This window comes from Amblyomma mixtum, chromosome 2 (genome assembly GCF_055824585.1).
Source record: "Amblyomma mixtum isolate Tamu chromosome 2, ASM5582458v1, whole genome shotgun sequence".
NCBI classification, from domain to species: Eukaryota; Metazoa; Arthropoda; class Arachnida; order Ixodida; family Ixodidae; genus Amblyomma; species Amblyomma mixtum.
The window spans coordinates 42796671-42810523 of NC_143013.1; the positions used below are offsets into that span (position 1 = coordinate 42796671).

General features: G+C 47.3%; 1 protein-coding gene across 6 annotated transcripts in view; it reads right to left on the bottom strand.

Annotated features, from left to right (window-relative positions):
* Positions 1-13853, bottom strand: part of LOC149359142 (potassium voltage-gated channel protein Shaw-like) — a 228244-nt gene that overhangs the window by 43092 nt on the left and 171299 nt on the right. For all 6 annotated transcript variants that reach the window (XM_089571387.1, XM_089571391.1, XM_089571385.1 and 3 more), the window contains one exon: positions 11421-11570. In XM_089571387.1, coding sequence (XP_089427513.1) covers positions 11421-11570 — 150 coding nt within the window. The remainder of the gene's footprint in view (positions 1-11420; positions 11571-13853) is intronic.

Below are 13853 nucleotides of genomic sequence, written 5' to 3' on the forward strand. Positions count from 1 at the left end.
GATGAAAAGCCCGGCGGACGCGCTCGTCTCTGACTCTCGGGTTACACTTCACCACTGCGGCTGGCGGAACAAAGCTTGCATGCGTGAAAACTTTTCTCTCGTCGCCTTCAAGGATGCTGGCCCGGTGTGCTTCTTTCAGCGCCGGCGCGGGAGTGAATGTTTAATGGAGGCACGCCGGGTTTAGTGGTGGGAGGCACTGAACGAAACCTTGATGGTGTCTGCAAAGCGGTGGCGACGCCGGCAGACGCCTGTAGCTTCGTGCGCGACGTGACGAGGTTGTGTTTGTGCGTTATTTTGCGGGTACCTGACGTCACACCTGTTTGAGGCTGCCTTGTGTGCAGCTCCACTTCTTGCGCAGCGAGCGCTAGGCAAATTTGCGTGAATGCTGGAGTGTACGTATAATCCTGGCGCCTTTATACGGCTGCGTTTAAATTACTTCAAACTGGAGCACCGCATTTTTGTAATCGAATGAACAAGCGCCGACGTGGCAAGAGCGTGGGATGCCTCTCGCTATTTAGCATATGTAATTACTTCAGCCTTGACGAAAAATATACAGCCCAAGAGGTTTGCTTCTATGTATATAGTCCATGCAGTGAAGCTATGTAGTATTCTTCGAAGTCTTGAGATCTAGAAGGGTGAGGAGTAAAGTACCCTTCCCCACCGAGATATTTGCGATGCGGACGATGCAGAACGAGGCGCTCAGAATGGCCGGAAAGCAATACCGGCGGAGTGTATATTTTTTACAAAGACTGCATATTTTCGCGGGGCTCCTTTACAAACGGTGGGCGTTTTTAGTTCGAGGCGACCTTCTATAGTTAACCTTAATCGTCTATCCATAAACAGGAAACCGTAGGTGTTTACGCATTCGTTTTAACGCTATCGAGTCTCGGCAGAACTTGTTTCGTTACGATCCCTCTCCGCTTTCGTAGTGCTCCGAGACCGTAACTAATTTACCGCAATCGATCGTGCGACGCCTGCGGCTCGCGGGTGCGAACGTGCCTTTACTGTCTTATTTAAAACATGCCTATTATGTATAACTGTGTCAGCCAAGCATTACTTCGATTTTCTCAATTGGCCAACGCATCTGCCGGTGCTGCTTGGCGCGAGCATCGTTTTTTTTTTTTAATGCTATGTTAAGCATCGCTTCGTGCTCAGATTGGGTAAGGGGTGTTCATTGTACGCACTTGTGACTAATGTTCTCTGAATGTAATGCCATACTTGCCGTGTAATACGACTGCATAGAAGAAATTCGCGTAGCGAACGTCCCAGAATGTAAAATGTTCGTTTAGTAGGAACAAGGTGCAACGCATAATGTTGCGCCAGGCTCTGGGTCGATGGCAAGGGTGACAGGCGAGCTGAAAAAGCACTAAACCTACAACTTCCTCGCTTTTTTTTTTTTCGTTCACAAAAGCTGCGCTGCAGCGATAACCGCTTCTTGTTCCTCTGGGAATTGAGATTCACTCCGCGCGATAATCGTCACCCTTGCATAGAACAAGAAACGGGGATAAAATTCCTTCGGGTTACTTTTTTCCGTGGGCTTATCTCGTTAATTTACGCTCTAGTAAGCCAGAAATCGCGCGCTTCAGCAATTACCTAAAAACTCAATGAACCGGGAAGCCCTGGCCGCATGGGACGTCCGCGCTGCCATCCTCAGCGTGCGGATCTCGCGTTGTGTTTTTATTAATGGCAACATATGGTGTGCTCATTAGAGAACTTTTTAAATGCCGAAACAAGAGAATTTTCTTACGCCAACCACCAGGCTAGCCCTGACCGAGGAAAGAAGGGGAGCGGGTATTTAAAAATGGGCGTAATGCAGAGATCGCAATTTGCCGCCACGTACTTGATCGTACGTGGCGGCAGATGAAGCGATGGCGTAGAGGTTGAGCATCCGCCTCGCTTGCAAGAGGACCGGGGTTCGAATCCCGGTACCACTCAATTCTCCACCGGATTGAAAAAAAAAAAACTCCGCGTGTCGATGGAATTGCATACCCAGGCTTGGAGTGCGGCCTGATTTCGGTGACCAGAACCGACAACGCACTTCCTCATCAGAACAGGATTTGGCCCCCCTGGTGTAGTACATGGCCACAACCTTCTATGAACAAACCAATTAACCCTCGGCCCTCGGCCCTCAGTCCCCAGCAGCTGCGCAGCAACTGACCAAGGCGGCGGTCAGATCTGTGACGCAGCGGAGGGTGCTAAGAATCTCTGGCTCCGGACAGGCCGCCATTGGAAACTGAACCTGGCAACGTTTAACGCAAGAACCTTATCAAGTGAGGCTAGCTTAGCAGTGCTATTGGAGGAATTAGCCGGCATTAAATGGGATGTCATAGGGCTTAGTGAGGTTAGGAGGACAGATGAGGCGTATACAGTACTAAAGGGCGGGCATGTACTGTGCTATCGTGGATTAGCAGATAGGCGAGAACTAGGTGTGGGATTCCTCATTAATCAGGATATAGCTGGTAACAACGAGGAGTTTTACAGTATTAACGACAGAGTGGCAGCTATCGTAATTAGGCTTAAGAGGTACAAGCTGAAGGTGGTGCAGGCCTACGCGCCTACATCAAGCCATGATGACCAGATAGTTGAAAGCTTCTATGAGGATGTGGAATCGGCAACGACCAAAGTAAAATCACAGTACACTGTACTGATGGGCGACTTTAATGCAAAGGTAGGTAAAAAGCAGGCTGGAGACAAGGCGGTAGGTGACTATGGCATAGGTTCTAGGAGCAGTAGGGGAGAGTTATTAGTAGAGTTCGCAGATAGAAATAATTTACGGATTATGAATACCTTCTTCCGCAAACGAGCAAACAGGAAGTGGACGTGGAAGAGCCCCAATGGTGAGACTAAAAATGAAATAGACTTCATACTGTGCGCACATCCTGGCATCGTAGAGGATGTGGAGGTCCTCGGTAAGGTCCGTTGTAGCGAGCACAGAATGGTAAGGTCTCGTGTTAGCTTAGATTTGAAGAGGGAACGGAGGAAACTGGTGAAGAGAAAGGCTATTAACGAGTTAGCATTAAGAGGGAAGGTAGAGGAATTCAGAATCTCACTGCAAAACAGATTTTCCGCTTTAACTGAAGAAGACGACCGTAGTGTAGAAACAATGAATGATAATCTTACAGCTATCGTTACAGAGTGCGCCGCAGAAGTAGGTGGTAGGATTGTTCGACAGGATACCAGCAAGCTATCTCAGGAGACTAAAGATCTGATTAAGAAACGTCAAAGCATGAGGACGTCTAACTCCACAGACAGGATAGAACTAGCAGAGCTATCGAAGTTAATAAATAAGCGCAAGGTAGCCGACATAAGAAAGTTTAACATGGAGAAAATCGAGCATGCTCTAAGGAACGGAGGTAGCCTAAAATCAGTGAGGAGAAAACTGGGCATAGGTAAAAACCAGATGTATGCGCTAAAAGACAAACAGGGTAATGTCATCAGCAATATGGATAAAATAGTTGAATTAGCCGAAGAGTTCTACACAAATCTATACAGTAGCGAATCTAATCATCAAGTTACTGAGGGAGGCAGTCGAGCACAGCAATGGGATATCCTGCCAGTAACGAAGGAGGAAGTAAAGAAAGCCTTAGGAGCAATGTAAAGAGGGAAAGCAGCTGGTGAGGATCAGGTAACAGCAGATTTGTTGAAGGACGGAGGAGAGATTGTGCTACAAAAACTAGCCACCCTGTATACGCAATGCCATGTGACCTCGAGAGTACCAGAAGCTTGGAAGAACGCTAACATTATCTTAATTCATAAGAAAGGAGACGTCAAGGACTTGAAGAATTACAGACCAATCAGCTGATTGTCCGTTGCCTACAAGGTATTTACTAAGGTAATCGCTAATAGAGTCAGGACAACCTTGGACTTTAGCCAACCAAATGATCAGGCAGGCTTTCGTAAAGGATACTCGACAATAGATCACATTCACACTATCAATCAGGTGATAGAGAAATGCGCAGAATATAAACAACCCCTATATATAGCCTTCATTGATTACGAGAAAGCATTTGACTCAGTGGAAACCTCAGCTGTCATGCAGGCATTGCGGAATCAGGGTGTAGAAGAGTGTTATGTGAAAATATTGGAAGATATTTATAACGATTGCACAGCTACTATAGTTCTCCATAAAGTCAGCAATAAAATTCCAATACGGAAAGGTGTCAGGCAGGGAGACACGATCTCGCCAATGCTCTTCACTGCCTGCTTACAGGAGGCATTCCGGGGACTGGAATGGGAACAGTTGGGGATAAGAGTTAATGGAGAATACCTGAGTAATTTGCGGTTCGCTGATGACATTGCCTTGCTAAGCCACTCAGGACAAGAACTGCAAAGCATGATCAATCAGTTAGACAGGCAGAACAGAATGGTGGGGCTAAGAATTAACATGCAGAAAACCAAAGTAATGCTCAACAGCCTAGCAAGGGAACAGCAGTTCGCCATTGGTAGCGAGGTGCTGGACGTAGTAAGAGAATGTGTCTACTTAAGGGAGGTAGTGACCGCAGATCCGGATCATGAGAGGGAAACAACTAGAAGAATAAGAATGGGGTGGAGCGCATATGGCAGGTTCTCTCAGATCATGAATGGTAGCTTACCAATTATCCCTGAAGAGAAAAGTATACAACAGCTGTATCCTACCGGTACTCACCTATGGGGCAGAAACGTGGAGGCTAACAAAGAGGGTTCAGCTTAAGTTAAGAACAACGCAGCGAGCTGTGGAAAGGAAAATGATAGGTGTAACGTTAAGAGATCGAAAGCGGGCGGAGTGGGTGAGGGAACAAACGCGGGTTAATGACATCTTAGTTGAAATCAAGAGGAAGAAATGGGCTTGGGCAGGGCATGTAATGCGAAGGCAAGATAACCGCTGGTCCTTAAGGGTAACGGAGTGGATTCCAAGAGAAAGCAAACGTAGCAGGGGACGGCAGAAAGTTAGGTGGACGGATGAGATAAAGAAGTTTGCGGGGATACAATGGCGGCAACTGACAAAGGACAGGGTTAATTGGAGAGACATGGGAGAGGCCTTTGCCCTGCAGTGGGTGTAGTCAGGCTGATGATGATGACTTGATCGTCGAATTGTGTTCACAGTGTTGTGCCCTTTGAGTGTACAATGTAATATAAAGCATGGGTTTAAATGTATACCGATGAACTTCCACACTGTTACATTAAGCTGCGCCTAACATTCTGTATTCCAAATTTTAGAGCGCAGCTCTTTGGCGTCCGTTCCTGGGTTTCGCGTCGTCGTCGGCGTCGGCGTCGGCCTCGTAACCAGCTCCGCCCCCAATGTCACGCTTTTCAATTGGTCGAAATGCTCGTGACGTCACAGTGCGCGAATTTCAAATGGGGCCAATTGTACTTTGGCTAGTAACCATGCAACCAATCAAAGGGATCGTATAGTGATGCTGCAACTAAGTTGGACTTAGTTTAGTTAATTGCTTAATTAATCAATTAGCCTAATTAATATAGAGGAGAATGAAGAGGTCAGAAGAAAAGAAAAGACGCGCGCCGCAGCGACAACAGCGTCCGCGGAAGGAAACGCTGCTGAAAAAAACATAAGTACGAAGCCGCGTTCCCTCCACCACCACGCACTTCCCCACTCAGTAAGACGTTGCTCGTTTCATATACGTTGTGTCGAACATCCTAGACAGTTCCAACAATTGACAGGTTAATGACAGAACACGATGGATAGAAATTCAAGAATATAAATATGAAATAGCCTAATTAACCTTTCTAGTTAGACCGCATAAATCAATAAAACCGAGAACGAAATTGGTCGAGTTGGGGAATCGAACCAGGGTCTCCGGAGTGCGATACGAGCACGCTAGCCACTCCGTAATGCCAGCTGAATGGTTTGGAATGAACAAAGGCGCGTCTAGCTAATACGGTGTCTTCGTTCACTCCCATCTTCCCCCTTTCCCTTACGGCGAGGTGCAGGTGTCCACCCAGATATGCGAGAGAGATACATTTCCTTTCCTCAAAAAATAAATTTACCGTCCAGCAAGGCGTACAGCCGAATTGGCGATGGCGTTCTGTGGACTCCCTGGCAGCGTTGCAAGACGCTGTCGCGTTCCACTCTTACAGGCGAAGCTTAACATGTTAACCACACATCAGTAACACACGCAGACAGCCAATGGACGCGTCATTCGCTGGCAGCACTTGATTCATCATTCACAACCACATTCTTAACGTACGCTCCCTTGCCGCACATGCCAAGGACGTACACCACGATCACATTCTGCGCCACTCCTCTGTACTTTGCTTTGCTGAAACCTGGATGGATCCCGAAGAGCCTCTCGAAATCATAGATTTCCTACACTGCTGTGGTGCTCGCAGAGACCACAACAGAGCGGCGGCAGTCGCTATCTACTTGCGCACAGGTCTCTCTGCAATACCAGTCGAAATGTTTGGCACGTCACATGAAGTTGGCGAACTGTGCGCCGCAAAGTTGCCCAACGGCTTGCTGGTAGTAGCTGCCTACTTCGCCCCTACCGCACTCACGAAAGACGTCGTGCACTTCCTGCAACTCGCAATAACCGTCCATCGATCCACACCGATGTTAGTAGTGGGGGACTTTAATGTTGACATAAAGACAAACAGCAATTTCCTAACACTTATGCGGGAGAACATCCCGTTCCTCTCGCTCGTAACGCGTCCCACGGCTGTGACAACCTCGCGAGGCACTTGTATAGATCTCGTCTATGAGAATCAAGCATTGGTGTACCAAGTCGAACATATATCAGTCTATTTCTCCGACCACAAAGCTTCCTTCATGACTGTCAAGAACTGTTAGTGGAGTCTTTGTTAAAGGAATACGTGTGAAAAATAAAAAAAAAATTCTGTGATAGCGCATACATGTGTTGCTCGATTTCTTTGCCTCAATCTATCGAAAAGGTGAAACAGCTTATTTGCTGCGCTCAAATTTCGCATTAGGAAGTAACGTAATCGTCGGTAATTTTTTCTACTCGCAACATTCAATAGGTAGAGCATTTAACTGCGTGACTAGAGCGCTGTTTCGCTCGTTTTTGCACACATATATCCGCTTCTCGATTTAGCTACATTCTGTAGCGCCCTCAACAAACTCCCCACTGAATTGCGTACCGTGTTTGAGTAGCGCGTTTTCGATATTATTCATGTGAGCTAACTGGCTCGCGAACGACTGAGGAGAGTGGCATCTGTTTCTTCATCACACCGCCCACTAAATTCTCACTATTGTAATCGCGGTTCTTTCAGCTTCTCGTTTGAGACTTACACGTCGGTAACAGGCCTCTGAGGTTGGGCAGTTGGGAGACGCAGCAAATGCGGGTGCGTCCGCACATAGCTGACACCGTGTTCAACGTGGTTCTTTTTTTTTTTTCTTTCGGGATCAGCATCGGCTTTCCCCTTTAGTGTGCTGCTCACAGCATCTCATTGACACGAAGGGCGGACAAAAGGCCACCTTACCAAAGTAATATATACTGAGAAGACACGCTGGTAACAATGAGACAAAGGATGAGGCATGTTCCTCCTTTTGACGCGAAGTTTTGTGAACAGAGGACTACAGCTGAGGTGTAGAAAGAAGGCAGGTGCCTTTGTGTGCTATACAATAGATTTTGTACGCGTTGGTATGGATTAGGTATAAGCGGACGGGACAGGGGGCAGGGAGGGTGATCGTTTGGGCGGAAAAGCGTAACGCCTCGCGCTCTCAGAATCACAGGCGCTCGATGAAAGTAGGCAGGGGGAGAATAGAAGCGGAGAGAGGAGGGTACGCACGCGGATTAGCCTAATTGAGGCATTAAGGCGTGCCACCGCTTCCGCGTGCGGCGTGAACATAAAAAGGAGGAACTGAGAAAATGAACGCAGATACACGTAGTGACAGAGAAAATCCCTCGGCTTCTGTTAATCACCTTCTTTCTCGCCCGGATGAACAAAGTCTTCGGAGATGCATTCGGATAGCAAGCGGGAGCAACGGGTTTCCATTTGCACTTGAGCCTGCTTTCTTTCTGCCTTTGCGCGCTATCTACGATGGCGACTCTGGTTTCTTCATTTAAAGGAGAAAAGAGGCGCTTGAGGGGGAAAAAAAGAACGGGTGGTTATTTGCGTCGGTTGCACGAACGGGCGGCTCTGCGGACATCCTTGTAGTCTGCGGTGTAGCATCTTTGTGCATACTGATGATGGCAATGACAGTGCTTCTTGCAAGGTAATGTACTGCCTGACGCGATTTGAAGGTGATCATCATCATTATCAGTCCAACTACGTCGTACTGCAGGCCACAGGCCTCACGCATATCCCTCCAACTAGCCCTGTCCTGTGCCAGCTGCTGCCACCTTATCCCCGCGAGCTTCCCAATCTCATCCGCCTACCTGACTCTATGCCGCCCCCTGAGCTCCCTTGTCCTATATGACCATCGGTTTTCTTGCCTTCGCATTACATGCCCTGCCCATATGCCAATTTTTTCTTCTTGATTTCGACTAGGATTTATTAACTCGCGCTTGTTTCCTGATCCATTCTACTTTGTTCTTGTACCTTAACGTTACACTATCATTTTCATTTCCATAGCTCGCTACGCTATTCTCATTTTAAGTTCAACCCTTCCTGAAGCCTCCAAGTCTTACTCAAAAATTCCAAGTTTCCGCCCCATAGGTGAGAACCGGTAAAATACAGGTGTAATATGAGCTCGTATTGACTGATGCTGGTTCTGCATATGCGGACATTAACCCACTAAAGCTAACGGGTCAAACCCTTAAGGCGTAGCCTGACTTCCAACGCCTCGCTACTTATCGTAAACTGCTGGGTAAAGACACTTTTTAAGTTGCTAGGAAATACATCTACTTAGGGCAAGTGATCCTGAAGGTAATCACTGCAGTCTTAACCTACTCCTACTGAATTGCTCGAACGCGGTTTATTTAAAAAAAAAAAATGCTGAAATAAATACATGCTCTAGTATCCTCTATCCCGCACCGTCGTCTTTATTGCAGATCAGGCGATCGTGATGCCAGGAAACGGATATTAGTCCTTTTGCACTGGAATAAACAAAATAACCATCAAATCGCGTAACACTGTGTATGGAGCCCAAATCCTGGAACATTGCCTGGAACGCGCAAAAAGCTTTCCTAGCTTTCAGTCCCCTGTACCTCCCACCCCTGACCCTGTGTTGCGTGCGCACACGTTCTCTGTGCGTTGCTAAATAACTTGCATAGCCGAGAAAGCTAACACCACTTTGCTGCTCATAGATGCACGATAAATGAAATAATGATCAATGTTGCCTCCTTTGTGCGCATTCTTTAGCAAAATGCGTAACCGTTGTGTTCCGGAAAAAAAAAAAACATGACTGCATCAGAGTACTTATCACGTTCGTAGGGTTCTGAAAACCTTTCACAATACCCGCGCGTGCCATGTGAAGCACAGTAAAGTACTAGTCAAGGCTAATTGTAGGGCCGTTCGTTAGTCTTGATATTTAAAGACAGACACTGATGGACAGATGATAAGAAATAAAGCCGTGCCACTAAGCAGAAGAAATCCATTGGTAGTTACGACCGGAACGAGGACAAAATATGTACAGGAATGAACGAAGCGAACAGAAACGAGCCAAGCGAACGGACGGGAGCCAAACCATCGGCCGAGGAAGAAGCACGACGCTCGCTGACAGTTGCGTATGGGCAACACAGTGTACTATCTCTCAGCCCGCTACGTATACCTGCAGGTCGAAGCCGTAGGCGCTTTGCCCCTCTGGCGCAAATGCGTCCGGCACCCCTGTCTCTCCGCGGATGATACATGTCTCCGGATCCTCCCGCAGCTCCCCTTCCCATCCGCCTCCCTCTCCGATCGAACGCACTGCTCTCGAATTGTTCGTCCTGCGCACAAAGAACACGGCTCCGGAGGCGGGGAACATCCGGAGTGGCGTGCCGAACAATGATCCTTGTTACCCGTTACGTGCACATCGTTTCGAAGACGGCTCCTGCATGTGTCTCTGAGGACTCCTCAAGGGATAGGATGCGGCAGAAGTACGAATGAGGATAGTTACAGGACACCTGATCTGCTCATCCGGTCGCGTTAACACCGCGCACTGGTCTCTCTTCATATATACGACGTCGACGAAGAGTGCGGCGTCTCGTAGATGTATAGGAGCCATACGACCCGTAATGGTGATGTTCGCCTACGTAGAGTGAGCTAGAGAATGGCCTTTCGCCTGGCACATAGAGTGAAGTCACTTGTCGTTTGAAACAAAGCTGACAGAAATAAATTACGTTTCACATTTTCTAACCTTATTTGCGTGTTGAAGTCAGCGCTAACCAGTCGGCATTCGAGAGTTTGAGACTGCACATGTTTCGAGGCCTCAAGCTCACCAACTTGTTTTCCTTCTCTGCAATTCGTAATGCAAGGAACTCGTTAATCATGTCAAATTCGCACTGTGAGCACATTCACCGTACCCATCCAGCTGCATTCCGGAAGCACTTCCGACGATTGCTTCGATTGAAAAGCTCCAGCCTCGTGGCTTGGCTCGGCTCCCATTGGTTCATGTTAGAAGCTAATTGGATGCAAAGTTCAGCGCGCATTTATCATCGCGTGTGAGGTGGTGAGGTACTTGTTAGGAGCTCAATGGGGAGAGAGCCAGTCAAGATGAGAAAAAATTTCGCATAATTAGGGCCCGTAGATAAATGAGGCGGGTCGTCTCGATGGGCAGAGTTTCGCACAGTTGTCGTGTCATAGCGCTAACAAGATCAAGGGGCACGTCCTTTGGATGTCGCGCTGTGCGATCATAAATGCACGCTGGCTCTCGCAGTGTTTCGCATTTGGCTCAAACCAACCAGGGAAAAGACTTTTACGAAACCTTTTAAGTCCGGGTTGCAAATGAGTTTAACACAATATTAGGACAGAATGAGAGAGAAAATAAATTGTGTACACGTGAGTCTGTGCCGTCTCCTGTCCCTAACGTGTGTTACAGGAAACTGTTAAACGAATCTCTTTGGTACATAAAACACACATTCTATAATGAATCACCGCGAATTTAGTCCTGTATGGCGCCGATACGTGTTCTGCGTTTGCTAAAGGGTTATTAGTTCGTATGGATTCTAATCTACCTGGAAAGAAATTTAACGAGTAAATGACGTAACATTCATGTGCGTTACAACCCCCCCCCCCCCCCCCCCCCCCCCCCCCCCCCTCATCCCACCCTGTTAAAATGCACTAAATACTGTTTTGCTACATGCCTAAAAGCAAGATTTGATGTACGGTGTGCACTAAAGAGAGCTCGTCATTTTTTAATGGTACGTCTCGTAAAAATATACAGTTGTAGCAAACAAAAGCACGATCTGCAAAGACTGAGAGGAAGAAATGCACGCAAAAAGAAGACAGGTTCCTCATTATACGAGCAGGTACCAGCACAGCTGGAGGCAAATCCTTCTACTTCTGCGTACGCACGGAGAGCGAGTCTTGGGAACGGCCCCTACCTGGCGAGATGCTGGAGGCGCCCATCTCAAGGGGCTTGGCGTTCCGGTCGGTGGATCCGCTCGTGCGCCGCGGCGGCGTCCGGCCCGACGTCTCCTGGGCAGTTTCCGAGTGGTTCAGCATCAGCATGGGCACGCACTCCTCGCCGTTGCCTGTGCCAGTGCGGGCAGCGAAAGGAGAAAAAGAAAAAAAGAGAGGAGGAGGTAAACACAAGGAGCTTACCCTAAAACGCCGCGCTCTCTTGTAAACCTGAGTGCACTGTCGACATTATAAAATCATAGCCCCGGAGCAAGACGGCAACGTATTGTGTAGTGACGATTCATCACCGACCCGACTCCGAAAAGGCGACCTAGTAACGTCAGCAATGCTTGAAAAGGAACTAGTTTGTTCTGCTTATTGATTTGCAAGACTATGCTAGCATAAAAGGAAGGAATAGGAGAGTTAGGGATGAGGATAATTAGCGCAATCCTCTTCCAATAGTCTTCTACGTCCCCATCCTCATTTCTAAACCATTGCTAGTGGCATTCTCGTTGAAAAAAAAATCAACCTCCAGATACCCCCGATTAAAAAATGCATCATTGGATGTATATGAAAAAGCTCCATATCATGACTGGAAATGAAAGCATACGGCGTCACTCTTTCATGTAGAAGCCACAAGCAAAGTTGTCCACCGCGTGCGCTTCGAAATTCCTCAGCGCCTATCCTGAAAGTTGTTACGCTAGGTACGTTCATAGAGCACGTGCATAAATTTCAAAAGCTAGTGCCCTTAAAGAATCAACAGCTGTAGAGATACTTGTTTTCTCGGCCACCAGATGCCGTGACGATTGCAAGTGGCCCCGGGTTGTTTGTAACACTGCTACAGCCCGTTACAAAGGACGTTTTCCATTCCTGTATGTTTTCCTCCCTTCGCAGTAGCAAACCAGTAGCCCGGTTTCGCTACGCAGTACAAGCCTAGTGCCACGGCTACGAGTCTATGTACGGAACGACAACGTATGCGTGCGTAGTCACTGTGAACTTGAACGGGCACCGTGCCTTTCCTGATTCTCCGGAATCAGGAAGGATTCAATCAGGAAGTGTTTGAGGAGAAGCCTTCGCTTTTATTTGTTTATTCGCATACCATAAAGGCCCTCGCGGGTATTTAATGCGGGGTGGGGGGGAGGGAATGGAATTTTGTACATTTTAACACATATTCTTCACAGACGCACTTCTCCGCTGCCGACAACCAGAGTGCATAAAAAAGGAGCAAAAATATAAGAAACACCTTGAATAATAAATAAGGTTTTATTAGTAAAAAAAACAATACTGTTCCGCAGTAAACAACCCACATGAATACAACGAACAAATAGTGGTTAATATGGCAATGTTTGAATGGCGTTAACCGCCGCGGTGGCCTAGTGGTTATGCTGCTCGGCCGCTAACCCGGAAGACGCGGGTTCGATCCGAGCCGCGGCGGTCGAATTTCGATGGAGGCGAAGTTCAAGAGGCCCGTGTACTGTGTGATGTCAGTGCACGTTAAAGAACCCCAGGTGGTCGAAATTTCCGGACCCTTCACTACGGCGTCCCTCATACCCTGAGTCGCTTTGGAATGTTAAACCCACAAAAACCAAACCAAACCAAATCAATGGCGTTAACAAAGGTCGAGTGGTCAGAGATCGTATCTAGATCACTGGACAAGCTGTTACAATCTGAAATGGCAAGAAGGAGTGGTGAATATTTAACATTGTTTGTGCGTGCAATAATAGCATCAATCTTGAAAGGATGATCCACACGTGAAGATATATAGTATGCCTACCGAAGAAAAGTTTAACGAAAGAAGAGGAACAATGATATTGCTTATGCATAAAGAGAGGCGGGCATTCCGTCGTCTGATCTGAAGGGGTAATAAATTTAAACGACGTTTCAAACTTGACACGCTAGACAGCTATGGACAATCGCGGGGGGTGTATCTAACTGCTTTGTTTTGCAGTGATTCAATGCGAGCGGTTAAATGTACTGGATGGGGATGCCGAATGATGGATGCATACTCCAGTTGAGATCTTACGAGCATAGTGTAGGAAAGGAGTTTATTGTCGGTGTTAGCTTGGTGGAGAGTTATTTTAAGGAAGCCAAGAGTTCTAGATGCTTTATTCATAATGTACTGAATGTGGGCGTTCCATGTTAGGTCCGATGTTAGGTGCACTCCGAGGTGTTTAGTGCAGGATGTGTCTTCAATTACCAGCTGCAGTTTCAATGAAATAAATGAAAAAAGCCTTTGATTGGAATTAGCTCTGAGATTATTCATTAGGTCTGGGAAAAGTTCAACTCCAGACGCTCAGACGCAGTTGTAACCGCAAGTCATCAGACACTGCACATGTGATTCTCAGGGGTACCTTATGGATAGGTATCTTTTCTTCGAGATGCAGATTAATGATATTCGGGTATGGTGATTTTCAAAG